Raw genomic sequence first — 15488 nt, 5'->3', positions numbered from 1 at the left:
TTTGCACTTTTAATTACATTTTGTTTGGCAGTGGTTGGGATAAAGCATTTACACATAATCACTAAACAAAAAACCTTATAACAAGTAAGTACACAGAACAACTGTGCACAAATTTATGAAAGCTTGGCGTTCAAAAATAGTGTTCAAAATAGATCATTTAAGGATGATTATTTGCTTTTTTAAAATATGTTCTGGAAAGTTCTTTAAGTGTCTTTCATTCTGAATACAAGTGCCTACCTAAATCTCATTAAATAAGGAAAGTATTATTGGGACTCAAACTAATATATTAAGTGTAAACTAATATACTGGGTGTTAGTACCAATTGAAGATGAATAGGAAATTAATTTAAAGCACTTCTAAATTTATCTTATAAGTAATTGCAAAATCACATTCAATTTTTGCAGTACCAGATATATTGCATAAATTAGGACATACCCATTACTCTCATTAGGAAACCCATCAAAGACATAGTAGTAGTGAATGTACTAAGTGCCAGAAAAATACACATTTTAGCTTTAGTCATGCAACTTTCTAATTTTATAGTCAGATAACTATGACAAAGTCAATTAGTATCCCTAGATTTGGTCCATATCTGTTCAAAGGTAACAGTGTGTACTACCATTTGTGTAAAATAGAAACTTATCTGCTCATATATGCAGAGAATATCTCTAGAAAGAGAAGAATCTGATAGCATAAATTTGCTCTTTGGGAAGGTGTGGGAAGAACTTACAACCATTTTGAACATTTGGTTTTTAAACCTTGTGAATTTATCATATTATCAAGAAAAATTAGAACCTAAATTAAAGAAGAGGTTAATATTATCTTGTCCACCTTTCAGGTTGTTTTCAGATGAGAAAGAGAGATGTTAAAACTTGCTTTGTAAAAATTGAATTATATGTATAATTATGAGGAGAGACAGCAATGAGATTTCTTTTCCGCTTTGAGGACTTGCAGGATAGGATACTTGCAGTTTTTATGACTTCTAAACTTCAGCCATAAGAAGATATGCAGTTTTTAAAAAGTCTAAACTTATTACCTCCTTTTTCTCCTCACCAGATTCTTCTTAACATTCCTTCTGTTTCTGCTTCTCAACTAACGTTTTATATTTTTAAGTCAACAATAATTTCCTGGCAATGAAGTGAATTTTGCTCTGGGTCCATACTGTTTGATTCCTGTGCAGCATATGACACATCCTCATGTATGTGTGTATATATGTGTATGTGTCTGTCTGTCTGTATAGATGTATGTATGCATGTGTTTCTGGCTTTCAAGGTCTAGCATTATCTTGGTGTTCAGTTTTTCTTTCTAATAGGTTTGCTGCATTTATTCAACAGATAATAACTGAGAATTTACTTTTGCGAAGTGGTATGATTACTATTCTAAAACCATCCATTCAAACTCCAGTTCTATGTTCTTTTTTTTTTTTTTTTTTTTTTTTAAGATTTATTTATCTTAGAGAGAGAAAAAGAGAGTGAGAGAGCATGAATGGGCAGTTGGGGCAGGGGACAGAGCGAAAATCCCAAGCAGAATCCCAACTGAGCTTTGAGCCTGATGTGAGTGAGGCTCAGTGCCTCAACCCTGAGATCATGGCCTGAGCCAAAACCAAGTCAGGGGTTGCCTGGGGGACACAGTGGGTTAAAGCCTCTGCCTTTGGTTCAGGTTATGATCCCAGGGTCCTGGGATCGAGCCCTGCATTGGGCTCTCTGCTTAGCAGGGAACCTGCTTCCCTTCCCCATCTCTCTCTGCCTGCCTCTCTGCCTACTTGTGATCTCTGTCAAATAAATAAATAAAATCTTAAAAAAAAAAATAGGAGTTGGATCCTTAAACAACTGAACCACCCAGGAGCCCCAAACTCTACTTCTATGTTCTTAGTAGTTTAATGAGTACATCTATCATCCAAATAACATAAACTCATCATACCCAAAGCCAAGTTTAAATCATCTTTACCCCCGACTATGTTCTTAAATTTCCTTTTGAATAGTTTCAATTTATTCATATCTAATACCTTGATAGATTGATTCTTCTTAATTTTAAATTTTTAGATTTTTCCAGTCAGATATTGTCACAAGAAAATAATGAGACTTTTATTTGCTATTTGTACATTATATAGTGTATATTTTTTCTTATACATTCTTTATATATCATATATTTTTTCTTCTACTATTTCTTTGGATGGAATCTCTAGTATGTTAGAAAAGAGTGTTAATACAAGGCATCTTTTTTTGTCTTTGAGATAACATTTTTAATCATATTGAACAGACTTTTATTTTTCTAGAACTAGAATATTAAAATTTTATTGGGGAAGGGGTGTGAAATTTTTTAAAGGCCATTTTAAATACCTTAAACATTAAATGTTCAGTTAATGTATTGGATTATATAAACCTTTGCATTCTGGAATGTATCCACTTTTGCATTGTTTTATTATATCTGTACATATACATTTGCTCTGTTAGTCTTTTTAAATATTTTCTATTTCCTATATTTATTTATGTAACTGGTATAAAAATGGGAAATAGGCAGAGGATAGTCAAATACCATTGATGTCCTTGCATAGTTTCAAATATACTGAAAGCCCATTTGCTTCATTTATGTTTGTTATCTTTGTGAGTTTTGGTAATAAAATTATGGGAGCCTTATAAAAATAAATTTCTCAGCATTTCATTACTTTTATTGGTAAGAATATTGTTTTGAGATGAGACTTAACTATTTCACTAACTTTGAAAATTTTGTCACTCTGACCTCAAAGCCCTTTTATGAGAGATGGAACTTTTACCTTTTAAAAAAAATGTTTTAAATTTTATTAATTTAACTAATTTCTATACCAAGCGTGGGGCTCAAACTCACAACCCTGAGATCAAGAGCCACATGTTCCACCAACTGGTCCAGCCAGGTGCCCCTGAATTTTTATTTTTATGGTTATTAGTCTTTTCATGTATTTCATTCTCATATCAATTTGGCCAATATGTATTTTCCTAGAAAAAAATTGTTTCACTGAGACTTTTGGAATAATCAGCACAGATTTAAATACATTATCCTCTATGAAATAAAAATATCTCATCTGTGTTTCTGATAATCTCCTCTGTATCTCATCTGTGTCTCTGATTTCTAAACTTCTACATTGTATTTTCTTAAGTTTTTTCTTCATAAGAGTAGGTAGTAGTTTCTGTAGTTAATATATTCTTTAAAAGAACCATCTCTTGGGCACCTGGGTGGCTCAGTGGGTTAAGCCTCTGCCTTTGTTCAGGTCATGATCTCAGGGTCCTGGAATCGAGTCTTGTGCCGGGCTTTCTGCTCAGCGGGGAGCCTGCTTCCCCCACCCTTCTCTTTACCTAGTGCTCTGACTTCTTGTGATCTCTCTCTCTCTGTCAAATAAATAAATAAAATCTTAAAAAAAAAAAAAGAACCACCTCTCAGTTTTATGTTTTCTTATTCTCTAATTGCTGACTTTATTAATTCTTTCTTCCTGCTATCCTTACATTTATTTTTCTGTTTTAATGTCTTAGGTTGTATACTTACTTTTTTTTTTCTGGGTTGAATAATGAAACGATTTTTAATTATTAATTTCTTTTTAAATAAACCCTTCTCAGTATCTCTATATTTTCATTAATATTATTATTGTTATTTTTTCTTGAATAATTGTAGTTTTGTTTTTTCCTTTTGCACAGAATTGCTTAGGGTAATATTTTTATCTGTTCATATATTCTTGTGATAGAATTCAAATTTTTGTTTTTTATTTTACTTTAGCAGCAGAATATACAATTTTTAATTTCTCAAGTATAAGCTTATTTTGCTTCAAAGGATCTAGTATAATAAAATTGTTTATTCTTTAGAAGAAATAGCATCTTAGCTATAGTTTTATAAAACCTCTTTATTTTATATAAAAATGTTAATATACACCACTACAAATTATTTTTAACCCTAGTAGAGTTTTACAAAGCCTCTTACAATATTCATGGCAGTGTCACTAGCTTTTAGATTAGATACTATTTTTTTATTTGTTTTGCAACTCAGAAAATACGTGGATATAAATACTTTTATTTCAATCTTTACAGTATTTCTAATGACTTCATTATTAAAAGCTAAAAAATGTAAATCTGCATAAACATTTTTTATTTTTTCTAAATATTTGTATATTTGACATTTCTCAAAATATTTTGATAGAATTTAATTAAAGTTAATTTGTAATTACTAGGCATGTCTTCTGCTTCATAATTTGAGTAAAAATACCTAACTGAGATCTTGTTTGTGATAATCTCTCTACAACATCTTCTTTCTTATTATAGTTATTTGAAGCATTTCTATTATTATAGAATGTTATTGGAAAATAATATAAAATCATAACTCTACTGGAAGGAGAGAAATGTATCAATACCTACAAAATAATTTTTGTGTCTAAAGAAGGCAAATATTATTTTTAAAATTCTTCCATTTGATCTCCTATCTTAGGGATTCTGGAAATATTTTATCTCTTTAGCCAAATAGTCTATCACAATGTGAAGATCATATATATTGTTATCTGTATTTTTATTTTATTTTATTACTTTTTAAATTTTATTTTATTTTTTTAGTGTTCCAAGATTATTGTTTATGAACCACGCCCAGTGGTCCATGCAATACATGCCCTCCTTAAATACCCACCACCAGGCTCACCCAACCCCTGACCTGCATCCCCTCACCTGCATCCCCTCCAAAACCCTCAGTTTGTTTCTCAGAGTCCACAGTCGCTCCTGATTCGTCTCCCCTCTTTGATTTCCCACAATTACTTTTCCTTTCCTTCTCCTAATGCCCTCTGTTATTCCTAAAGCAAGTAAGTGAAACCATATGATAACTTACTTTCTCTGCTTATTTCGCTCAGCATAATCTCCTCCAGTCCCGTCCATGTTGATACAAAAGTTGGGCATTCATCCTTTCTGATGGAGGCATAATACTCCATTGTCTATATGGACCATATCTTCTTTATCAATTCATCTGTTGAAGGGCATCTTGACTCTTTCCACAGTTTGGCAATTATGGACATTGCTGCTATGAATATTGGGGTATATATGGCCCTTCTTTTCACTACATCTGTATCTTTGGGGTAAATACCCAGTAGTGCAATTGTAGGGTCATAGGGAAGCCCTATTTTTAATTTCTTAAGGAATCTCCACACTGTTTTCCAAAGTGGCTGTACCAATTTGCATTCCCAGCAACAGTGCAAGAGGGTTCCCCTTTCTCCACATCCTCTACAGCACATATTGTTTACTATCCTGTTAATTTTGGCCACTCTAACTGATGTAAGGTGGTATCTCAATGTGGTTTTGATTTGAATCTCCCTGATGGCTAATGATGATGAACATTTTTTCATGTGTCTGTTAGCCATTTGTATGTCTTCTTTGGAGAAGTGTCTGTTCAAGTCTTCTGCCCATTTTTCGACATGATTATCTGTGTTTTGAGTGTTGACTTTGAGGAGTTCTTTATAGATCTTCGTTATTAGCCCTTTGTAGTGTCATTTGCGAATATCTTCTCCAGTCCATGGGTTGCCTTTTTGTTTTGTTTACTTTTTCCTTTGCTGTGGAGAAGGTTTTGATCTTGATGAAGTCCCAAAATTTCATTTTTGCTTTTGTTTCCTTTGCCTTTGGAGACACGTCTTGAAAGAAGTTGCTGTGGCCGATGTCGAAGAGGTTACTGCCTATGTTCTTCTCTAGGATTTTGATGGATTCCTGCCTCACACTGAGGTCTTTTATCCATTTCGAGAGTTTATCTTTGTGTATGGCGTAAAAGAGTGATCAAGTTTCATTCTTCTACACATTGGTGTCCAATTTTCCCAGCACCAAATACTGAAGAGACTGTCTTTTTTCCACTGTATATTTTTTCCTGCTTTGTTGAAGATTATTTGACCATAAAGTTGCAGGTCCATATCTGGGCTCTCTACTCTGTTCACACTGTTCTATGTGTCTGTTTTTGTGCCAGTACCATGCTGTCTTGGTGATCACAGCTTTGTAATAAAACTTGAAATCAGGCAATGTGATGCTCCCAGTTTTGTTTTTCTTTTTCAACCTTTGATGCAGGGTCTCTTCTGGTTCCATACAAATATTAGGATTCTTTGTTCCAGCACTTTGAAAAATGCCAGTGTAATTTTGATTAGGATAGCATTGAAAGTATGGATTGCTCTGGGCATTATAAACATTTTAACCATGTTTATTCTTCCAATTCATGAGCATGGAATGCTTTTCTATCTTTTTGTGTCTTCTTCAATTTCTTTCATGAGTGTTCTGTTGTTCCTCGAGTATAGATCCTTTCCTCGTTGGTTAGGTTTATTCCAAGGTATCTTATGGTTCTTGGTGCTACAGTAAATGGAATCGATTCTCTAATTTCCTTTTCTGTATTTTCTTTGTTACTGTATAAGAAAACAACTGATTTCTGTGCATTGATTTTGTATCCTGCCACATTAGTGAATCTCTGTATGAGTTCTAGTAGTTTGGGGGTGGAGTCTTTTGGGTTTTCCATATAAAGTATCATGTCATCTGCAAAGAGATAGAGTTTGACTTCTTCTTTGCCAATTTGAATACATTTTATTCTTTTTGTTGCCTGATTGCTCTTGCCAGGACTTCTAGTACGATGCTGAACAACAGTGGTGAGAGTGGGCATCCTTGTCGTTTTCCTGATCTGAATGGAAAGGCTGTCAGTTTTTCCCCTTTGAGAATGATATTCGCTGTGGGTTTTTTAAAGACAGATTTTATGAAGTTGAGGAATATTCCCTCTATCCCTATACTTTGAAGAGTTTTAATCAGGAACGAATGCTGTATCTTGTCAAATGCTTTTTCTGCATCAATTGAGAGGACCATGTGGTTCTTCTTTCTTCTCTTATTGATTTGTTCTATCACATCGATTGATTTGTGAATGTTGAACCACCCTTGCATCCCATGGATAAATCCCACCTGGTCATGGTGGATAATCTTTTTAATGTACTGTTGGATCCTATTAGCTAGGATCTTACTGAGAATCATCTTGGCATACATATTCATCAGGGATATTGGTCTCCTTTTTGATGGGGTTTTTGCCTGATTTGTGGATCAGGGAAGTGCTTGTCATAGAAAGAGTCTGGAAGTTTTCCTTCTGCTTCAATTTTTTGAAACATCTTCAGGAGAATGGGTATTATTTCTTCTTTGAATGTTTGGTAGAATTTCCCAGGGAATCTGTCAGGTCCTGGGCTCTTCTTTTTTGGGAGGTTTTGATCACTGCTTCAATCTCATTACTAGATATTGGTCTATTCATGTTGTCAGTTTCTTCCTGTTTCAGTCTTGGAAGTTTATAGGTTTCCAAGAATGCATCCACTTTTTCTAGGTTGGTTAATTTATTGGCATATAACTGTTGATAATAATTTCTGATGATTGTTTCTATTTCCTTGGTATTATCATGATCTCTCCCCTTTCATTCATAATTTTATTAATTTGGGTCCTCTTTCTTTTCTTTTGGATTAGTTTTGCCACTGGTTCATCAATCTTATTGATTCTTTCAAAGATCCATCTTCTAGTTTCGTTGATATGTTCTACTGTATCCCTACTTTCTAACTCATTGATTTCTGCTCTAATCTTGATTATTTCCCTTCTTTTGCATGGGGTTGGCTTAATTTGTTGTTGATTTTCCAGTTCTTTAAGGTATAAAGAGAGTTGGTGTATTCGGGATTTTTCAGGTTTTTTGAGTGAGGCTTGAATGGCTATGTAGTTCCCCCTAGGACTGCCTAAGTCCTAAGTTTTGAACAGATGTGTCTTCACTGTGATTGTCATTGGTTTCCATAAATTGCTTAAGTTCTTCTTTGATTTCCTGGTTCATCCAAACACTCTTCAGCAGGAACATCTTTAGCTTCCAAGTGTTTGAATTCCTTCCAAACTTTTTCTTATGGTTGAGCTCCAGTTTCAAAGCATTGTGGTCTGAGAATATGCAGGGAATAATCTCAGTTTTGAGATTGAGCCCTAATTTGTGACCCAATATGTGGTCTATTCTGGAGAAGGTTCCATGTGCACTGGAGAAGAATGAGTATTCTGTTGTTTTAGGGTGGAATGTTCTGTATATATCTATGAGGTTCACCTGGTCCAGTGTGTCATTCAAAGCTCTTGTTTCTTTATTGATTTTCTGCTTGGACAATCTGTCTATTACTGAGTGTGGCATGTTAAGATCCCCTACAATTAATGTATTGATAGCAATATGACCCTTTATTTTGATTAACAGTTGGCTTGTGTAGTTGGCTGCTCCCATATTGGGGGCATAAATATTTACAGTTGTTAGATATTCTTGGTGAATAGACCCTTTAAGAATGATATAGTATCCTTCTGTATCTCTGACTACAGTCTTTAGCTTAAAATCTAATTTTTCTGGTATGAGAATTGCTACCCCAGCTTTCTTTTGAGGTCTGTTGGCATGAAAGATCGTTCTCCATCCCTTCACTTCCAGTCTGGATGTATCTTTAGGTTCCAAATGTGTCTCTTGTAGACATATAGATGGGTCTTGTCGTTTCATCCACTCTGTAAACTCATGCCGTTTTATGGAAGCATTTATCTGTATTTTTAATAATGGGTATCATATATTTTGTTTGAAGAAGAAATTATATTCCAAAACAAAGTTGTAAACCTTTATCTCCATTACAAATATTATTATTATATATATATATGAAGGCATATTATGGATATGTAAAGGAAGTTCCATGAAGTCCCAAAGGGGATCTTAGATGGAAATTTGGCTCAGGGCTTACTATATTTAGCCCTTATATTTGAATAGTAATAATTCTTATCCTGAGCTTGAAGTAGAGTGAATTTATTCTGAATTTAGCTACAAAGCTTGAGTACTCAGTCCTGTATTACTAAAGCCACCAGAGGAAGGTACATAATATGTTGTAATCCATGTTTAAGAAAAATCAAGATGAACTATTACATATATAGAAGTAAATAGGACTAAAAGGAACAAAAACAGAAACAAAATGCTCAGCATGTGGCATTTTTCTAACATCATATCTATTTAACAAATAATATTACGATTTCATAGTCTATCAGCCATAGGAATGTTTTTGGTAGTTGTAGTTGTCTTGTAATAATAGCTTTGGTTACATGTTACACATTTCAGCTCAGTTTCCCAAGGCATAAGGTAAGCAAAATTTTAACTTTTTTTGTCAGAGTCTTTTTCCTTGTTCTTTCTGAGATTTAGTTGCTGATTAGATGACAAATGTTTGGGAGTCTGAGGCTTTTAGAAAAGGGAAATTTGACTAGATTCCCCAGCACAGGCAGAGAAGAGTGCTGGTGCCTGTCATTTCACTGAATATTATTATTATTGCTGTCTCATTTCCATCATGGAGCTGCTGCCCAATGGCTATTATCCATCTTTCTCACAGTGTCCGTCCATAGTATGGTGAAGTCTTCCTGGTCCCAGTCCCAGTATATTAACACCAAGAGTCAAGTGACTTGTCTTTCCAGTTTTCAGTACACTGAAGTATAATTCAACTTTCTTTTGTTCTTCCCAGTTGCATAGTATTGCCTACTAAGGTGGAAATGGGCTGCAGAAATATGAAATATCTGTATTTCTTTCCTGTACATTATGAACTCAGACACATTCACTCTACTAGAGTGGAAGGATTGGGATGTCTTTGTTTATGTTTGATAAATCACGTGGTGCCAATACTAAACTAAACTGCACACACACAGGGAGGATAGGGGTCTTTTCTGAATCTTTCTGCTGAAGCAGTAGATAAACTAAACCTAAAGTCAGGGATTCTGAGGATCACTTCCATGAATTAAGCCATCAGCAGGGCATTCCACAGCTCAACTTTGGAGATGGCGGTTTTACTCTTTTTGCTAAAACTTTATTTAGAATGTTTGGACCTAGAGTTTTCTTTTATGTCTTGCCTTTATTATATATTGGTATTAAGGTTATTTATTTAATAAAATAAACAGTAAAACTTTCTATCTCTACAATGAGAAATAGTTTAATAAAAGAAAAATCTTCTTTAAAATTTTAGAATAAATTGTAATTCAGAACCTTTGGTATTAGGTACATTTAGTAGTGTTTAATTCTACTAGTTCTAATACAAATACACACTATTAGATAATATAGAGCACCTTTAATAGTATGTGCTTACTTGATGTTTTAATTTGTTCTGTAATATTTGATATGTTCCAGAGTTCTGAATGTTAGTTATTAATCTCACTTTGTCCTCTGTTTATAAACTTCCAGACATTTATTCTATCTCCCAATATAAAAGTAGATTAGTATTTTAGGAGAACAAGATGGCCCTGTATGACACAATCCCAGAGATCTTCTTCTCCTACTTTCTCTTTCTATTCTTTGCTTTGCCCTTTATATTCCAGAAACACTACATTTCCAGTAGGTCTTCACATGTAATTTGTTTTTCTATGCCTTTGAAGATGGTGCCACTTCTTTCATTCTCCTTTTACCTCAGAAACATAAGATCACAGTTGTTACTCATGCTGGCTCTGTAGTTAGACTATAGATGCAATCTTGATAAATGTTGCCTAAGCCCTCTTGTTCCTTAGTATCATCATCTGTAAAATGAGGATACCAATATTACTTCACAAGGCTAATTGTAAGGATTAAATGAGTCCATATATGAGGCATTTAGAAGAGAGCCTTGCACTTACTTAAGTACTCTGTACCGGTTATTTTAAATTATTGTTTCATGGGTAAAATTTGTTCTTGCTCTGTGATTCAGTTTAGAGGCTTTTGTTTTTAAGAACATGCTATCTTCAAAACCCAGAGAACCCTACCAGGTGTTATGCTTCCTTCTCTATAGTGGTAAATGAGAACAAAATTGCAACAAAATATTTTATTTTAGGAAGGCTATACTGTCACACACCTGACAAGTAGACATCTCAACTTTAATCCAGTGACTAGTCCTTGATCTTCTTAGGATTCATTGTCTGCCCTCTCAGTGCATGTATCTTTTTTTTTTTAATCATTTTTTAAAATTTATTTTCAGCATAACAGTGTTCATTGTTTTTGTACCACACCCAGTGCTCCATGCAATCCGTGCCCTCTCTAATACCCACCACCTGGTTTCCCCAACCTCCCACCCCCCACCTCTTCAAACCCTTCAGATTGTTTTTCAGAGTCCATAGTCTCTCATTGTTCACCTCCCCTTCCAATTTCCCCCAACTCCCTTCTCCTCTCTAACTCCCCTTGTCCTCCATACTATTTGTTATGCTCCACAAATAAGTGAAACCATATGATAGTGCATGTGTCTTAACAAAGTCTCCAACATACTAGCCACCTCTTGCTCGTGCTGTCCGATACACCTGGTGTTCTCAGTGTAATGGATCACTGTGATGTTCTGTGGGATGGCCAGATAGTTTCAGATTACATATATTATTACAGCAGAGAGTCGACATATTCCTGAGGCAAAACTATAAATGAATATTCTTATCTTTCCCCTGTGAATGTGAACTCTTTCTGATTCCTTTTTCTCAGAAGCAGGATGGAAAAGGATACCCCATGCAGTGTACCTGTGGCCTTATTAATCTGCTTTAGCAATAATACCACATCCGTCACAGAAACTGCAATCAGGGGTGCTCTTTGGTTGCGCCTGCAGTAGTTTACAGTTATTCTTTAGGAATCATCTGGTCTCAGTAGGAGCCAGCCTGGTGAATTACAGAGAAATATAACATGGGCCACCACCATCTCTCCTCATCTTACCCACCCCCAGGATATGGTGGTGTGTTTGATTTACTCCCTCGACTGGGATTTCAAAAGTTCTCTGGTCTTCCCAATTATTGTAGCTGTTATAGCTCTTACTGCACAGACCAGCAAGTGCCCCAATGTGGGGATTACTTCAACTGACAAGTATAGCAATTTTGCTTATGCAGTTGAATACTGGGGGAATGATCACGCTCTAGGGCTATGATCTCAGTGGTCCCACAGGGAGCCAGAATTTTACTAGGGTCCATTTTTTACCTTTTCCTTGTAGTTCCCCACTCTTGCATCTCCAGGTATCAATGTCAGTGAAGAATCCGTGTCCCATGTCCTTGAAACATGTGATTATTTGGCCTTTCTCCAGCTTACAGTCACCTGGGTAAATGGTCATAGTTCCCTTTGGAAAGGGACTAAGGGAATCATTACAGTATTAATGTGACAGGATGTTGCAGGGTCCTTCTTCCTGGGGACTTGGCCACCCTCTGCAGTTAGTAGGTTCCAGATCTGAAAATCGGCTCTTGTCTGGGAACTGAACAAAGAATCATGACTTTTAATAGTGGTGTCTACCCTCTGCCTCCCAACTCTATTCATCTTCCCTAGAAAATGTCCTCTGTCAAAATTCTATTATTTTAAAAAGCCCTATTAAAATCCTGCTACCTCTATTTATTCTCATCCTGTGAACTCAGCCATAATGAATCTCTCTGTCCTCTTGAATTCCTGCAGACATGTGCTGATCACACTTTGTTTTATATTATATTTATTTATGTACATCTTCTGCACAGATCTTCATTATACATTGAGGCAGAAACTGTGACTCATTTATCGTTTTATTGTTTAAAGTGTCCCACATAGTGCCTTGAACATACTAATCAAGCTATGAAAGTTTTCTGACTTGATTTTAAATACACTAGCTTTTCTCCTGCTACTTCATTAAAAGGCAAAACTGCATTTAGTCCTTAAGCAAGACATGTTAGTGTTCTACTTATAAACTGTTTTGTATATGTAAGCCTATATACTAGAAAACAAAAGTATGTCCACATGTATATGGAATTTTTTATATATCGAGTTTCTGTTCTTTTTGATGTTAGAGTTTTAATTAATCAAATGCCAAAACATCATTATTGAAACATTTTTTTCTTATAGATAATTTGTGGCAAAAGCCTTTCAGCAAATGAAATAACTCTAAGCACTTTGAAAGAAGAAGGGTATAAAGCTGCTTTCATTGGAATAGGTGAGTAGCTTGCTTTTAAATATTTTTTCTTTGTAATTTTTAAAAAATTTCTTGACGGTGTCCAGAATAACTGCCTGCAGACATTTCCACAATAAAAGTTACATCTGTTTGGGGCATAGACAGGAATGAGCGGCTAAAGAAAGTTTTCTGTTTATAACTGTGTTGTCTCACCTTCACTATGGGTAGACATTGCCAAGACCATTGTTAAACTTCCCCTTCTCTCCTTATGCCATCATTACCAGTGAACATCTCTAAAACACAAGATATTCTTCAGTCATGCCATGGAAGCTCAGAATTTGGGCTTAATGATGTCTAGATGCAGTGGCTTTCTCTTTATGATAAAACCAATTGGCCAAATAGATAATAAAGGACAGAATTGGCTTGGGTTTTGTTTGTTCTATTCATCTTTTTCCAAAATTTCCTAAAGACTTTTCATATTTAGCTGAATTTTAAAGATGCTCAATTATACTTCGGAAAGTCACATGAACAATGTAGAGCTGCTAAGGCACTTCACATGTATCATGGCTGCCTGTTTTGTCTGCATGTTACACAGAGCTTGAGTGGTCTCCCTCTTTCTCCATTCACTTATTGTTTCACCGAAAGACCAGAGAGAGCAAAGAGTTGATTTAACTTAGTCTTTGTCTCATGAACTTTGTATCCATTCTTTCGTGTCCCCATACCGGGGACCATTATGGCATATAAACTGAGTAAGTCCGTCCTCTTGTCTTCCAGCTTGTCTTTGCTACAGTTCACACTCCTTAAATGTGAATAGCTAAATAATAAAGCTACATGCAATGAAAATTGTTCCACTTCTTCGAGTGATCTCACACTGGATAACATTTGTTTTGGGGCTGTCCTTACTGAGATCATGTCTAGAGTGAAATTATCAGGAATGCTTCTTAGTCCACTAAATTTTTCTTAACAAGATGCCATGTATTCTCTTACTAGGTAATTGCTACTAAGTCTAAGACTATCTCTGTCCCTCCGTTTATATAGATGAAAAGTTATGGAGAGGAAAATAAATTTTTACTGTACCTTCTAGCTTCTAAATGTCTGTAACAAACCTCCTTCCCTTCGGGAACTTGAGTCATCACTATTTCTCTATATTATCTTCATTTAAATACAGTAATTACTGTGTAGATCAAGAATAGGGAGAAAAGGTCTGATATTTTCATAGGTTTCATTTTTAAAGGCACTACGCCAACTTTGGTTTTACTTTCAACTTACGTTTGTATGGTGAATTAAGATACAAGAAGTAACATAAAGAAATAAGTCAGGCACCCCTGAAGTATATTCTACTAATACCAGCAATTTTAGATCAGTAAGTTGCTGTTACTTTCAATAAGTACAGGTTCAAAGACACTTTGTGAATAGTGAATGGAAAATTTAGTGAGGCAATAGGTATGAAATTTTGGTGATGTTTTCAAAATAACTATTTATAATTCACCATTGTGGTTTTCTACAGCAGTTGTACAGAAAAGATGGGTTTTCCATTGATGGAATAGTATATGTTAATGCAGTTTTGTGATCTCTACAAATGTTGTCTACAAAGAATCTCTGTACTGGAGAGATAAGTGCCAAGTAAATACTTGAAATATCTCCAAATTAATTGCATAATCAGATTATAATAAAAATTTGAAACAATTAAGTGGTTTATCAGTCTGAGTGATTTTAGCCATAGAAATATCTTCCATCTGTTAGAATCAATAACGTTTTAATTTTGTTTTAATTTCATTCCATTAAATCTCCTTACATATGTTATTTGATAATGCCACATCCGTTCACAATACTCCATTTCACTCTGCACTGAGGTGTGAATACTGCATTTAAAATGTGGAGTCCTTTCATATTTATGTTGTTGTGCATTTTCACGCTGGGAAGTGAATCTTTTGACATTTTGGTGTAGTGATGTGTAGAATGCAGTTATGTTCTATTTCAGTATTTTATATGAAATATATACAAGAAAGTTTCATCTTGTCAAAGAAAAAAAAAAAAAGCTCCTGTCTATAGAAGACAAGTAGCGTTACCTCCAGGAATTGTTTATTTGACACTCTTGATTGCCGAGTTGGGAATTTATGACCTTTCTATTACTATATAACTGCCTATTACTTGGACAGCCTCACATCCTTACATGCCTTTGTTCATTAACCCTGCTTCTATATTGTAATTAAACTTCACTCACTTCATCTACCTTTTTCCACTCAGTTTGGAGAAGTCAATTTTGGAATAGGACTTCTACATTATTTAGAATGTGGATTTGGTCACTTTTAGAAAGGAAAATGTGGTTCAAACAAGATATATGATTAGTCTCTCTCATCTAACAGTGTGAACCATCCTCAATGCTTGACTTCCATCTTTGGTCAATAGATAAGCCACTCTGCCCACATTCCTGCTAACAAAAATGGGAAGTAAGGAAGGGAGCTCTTTTCCTTTTAAGTTTATGACCCAGAAGTTGCACATATCAGTTTTGTTTTTATCTCATAGTCCACAGCCTGGTCACATAAACATGCCTAGCAGCAGAGGATGCTGGGAAATATAGTCTCTAGCTGGGTGGACATATGCTTCCATTAAACTTCTATTACTA

At 34.9% G+C, this 15488-nt stretch overlaps 1 protein-coding gene across 1 annotated transcript in view; it reads left to right on the top strand.

The window, feature by feature from the left end:
- The window catches only part of LOC111142998 (dihydropyrimidine dehydrogenase), an 828681-nt gene that overhangs the window by 248500 nt on the left and 564693 nt on the right, over nt 1–15488 (top strand). The window contains exon 8 of the mRNA XM_022496386.1: nt 12817–12904. Coding sequence (XP_022352094.1) covers nt 12817–12904 — 88 coding nt within the window. The remainder of the gene's footprint in view (nt 1–12816; nt 12905–15488) is intronic.

The sequence above is a fragment of the Enhydra lutris genome, unplaced genomic scaffold, assembly GCF_002288905.1.
Source record: "Enhydra lutris kenyoni isolate GAN:26980312 unplaced genomic scaffold, ASM228890v2 scaffoldscaffold9, whole genome shotgun sequence".
NCBI lineage: Eukaryota > Metazoa > Chordata > Mammalia > Carnivora > Mustelidae > Enhydra > Enhydra lutris.
This window is presented reverse-complemented; position numbering and strand designations above follow the sequence as displayed.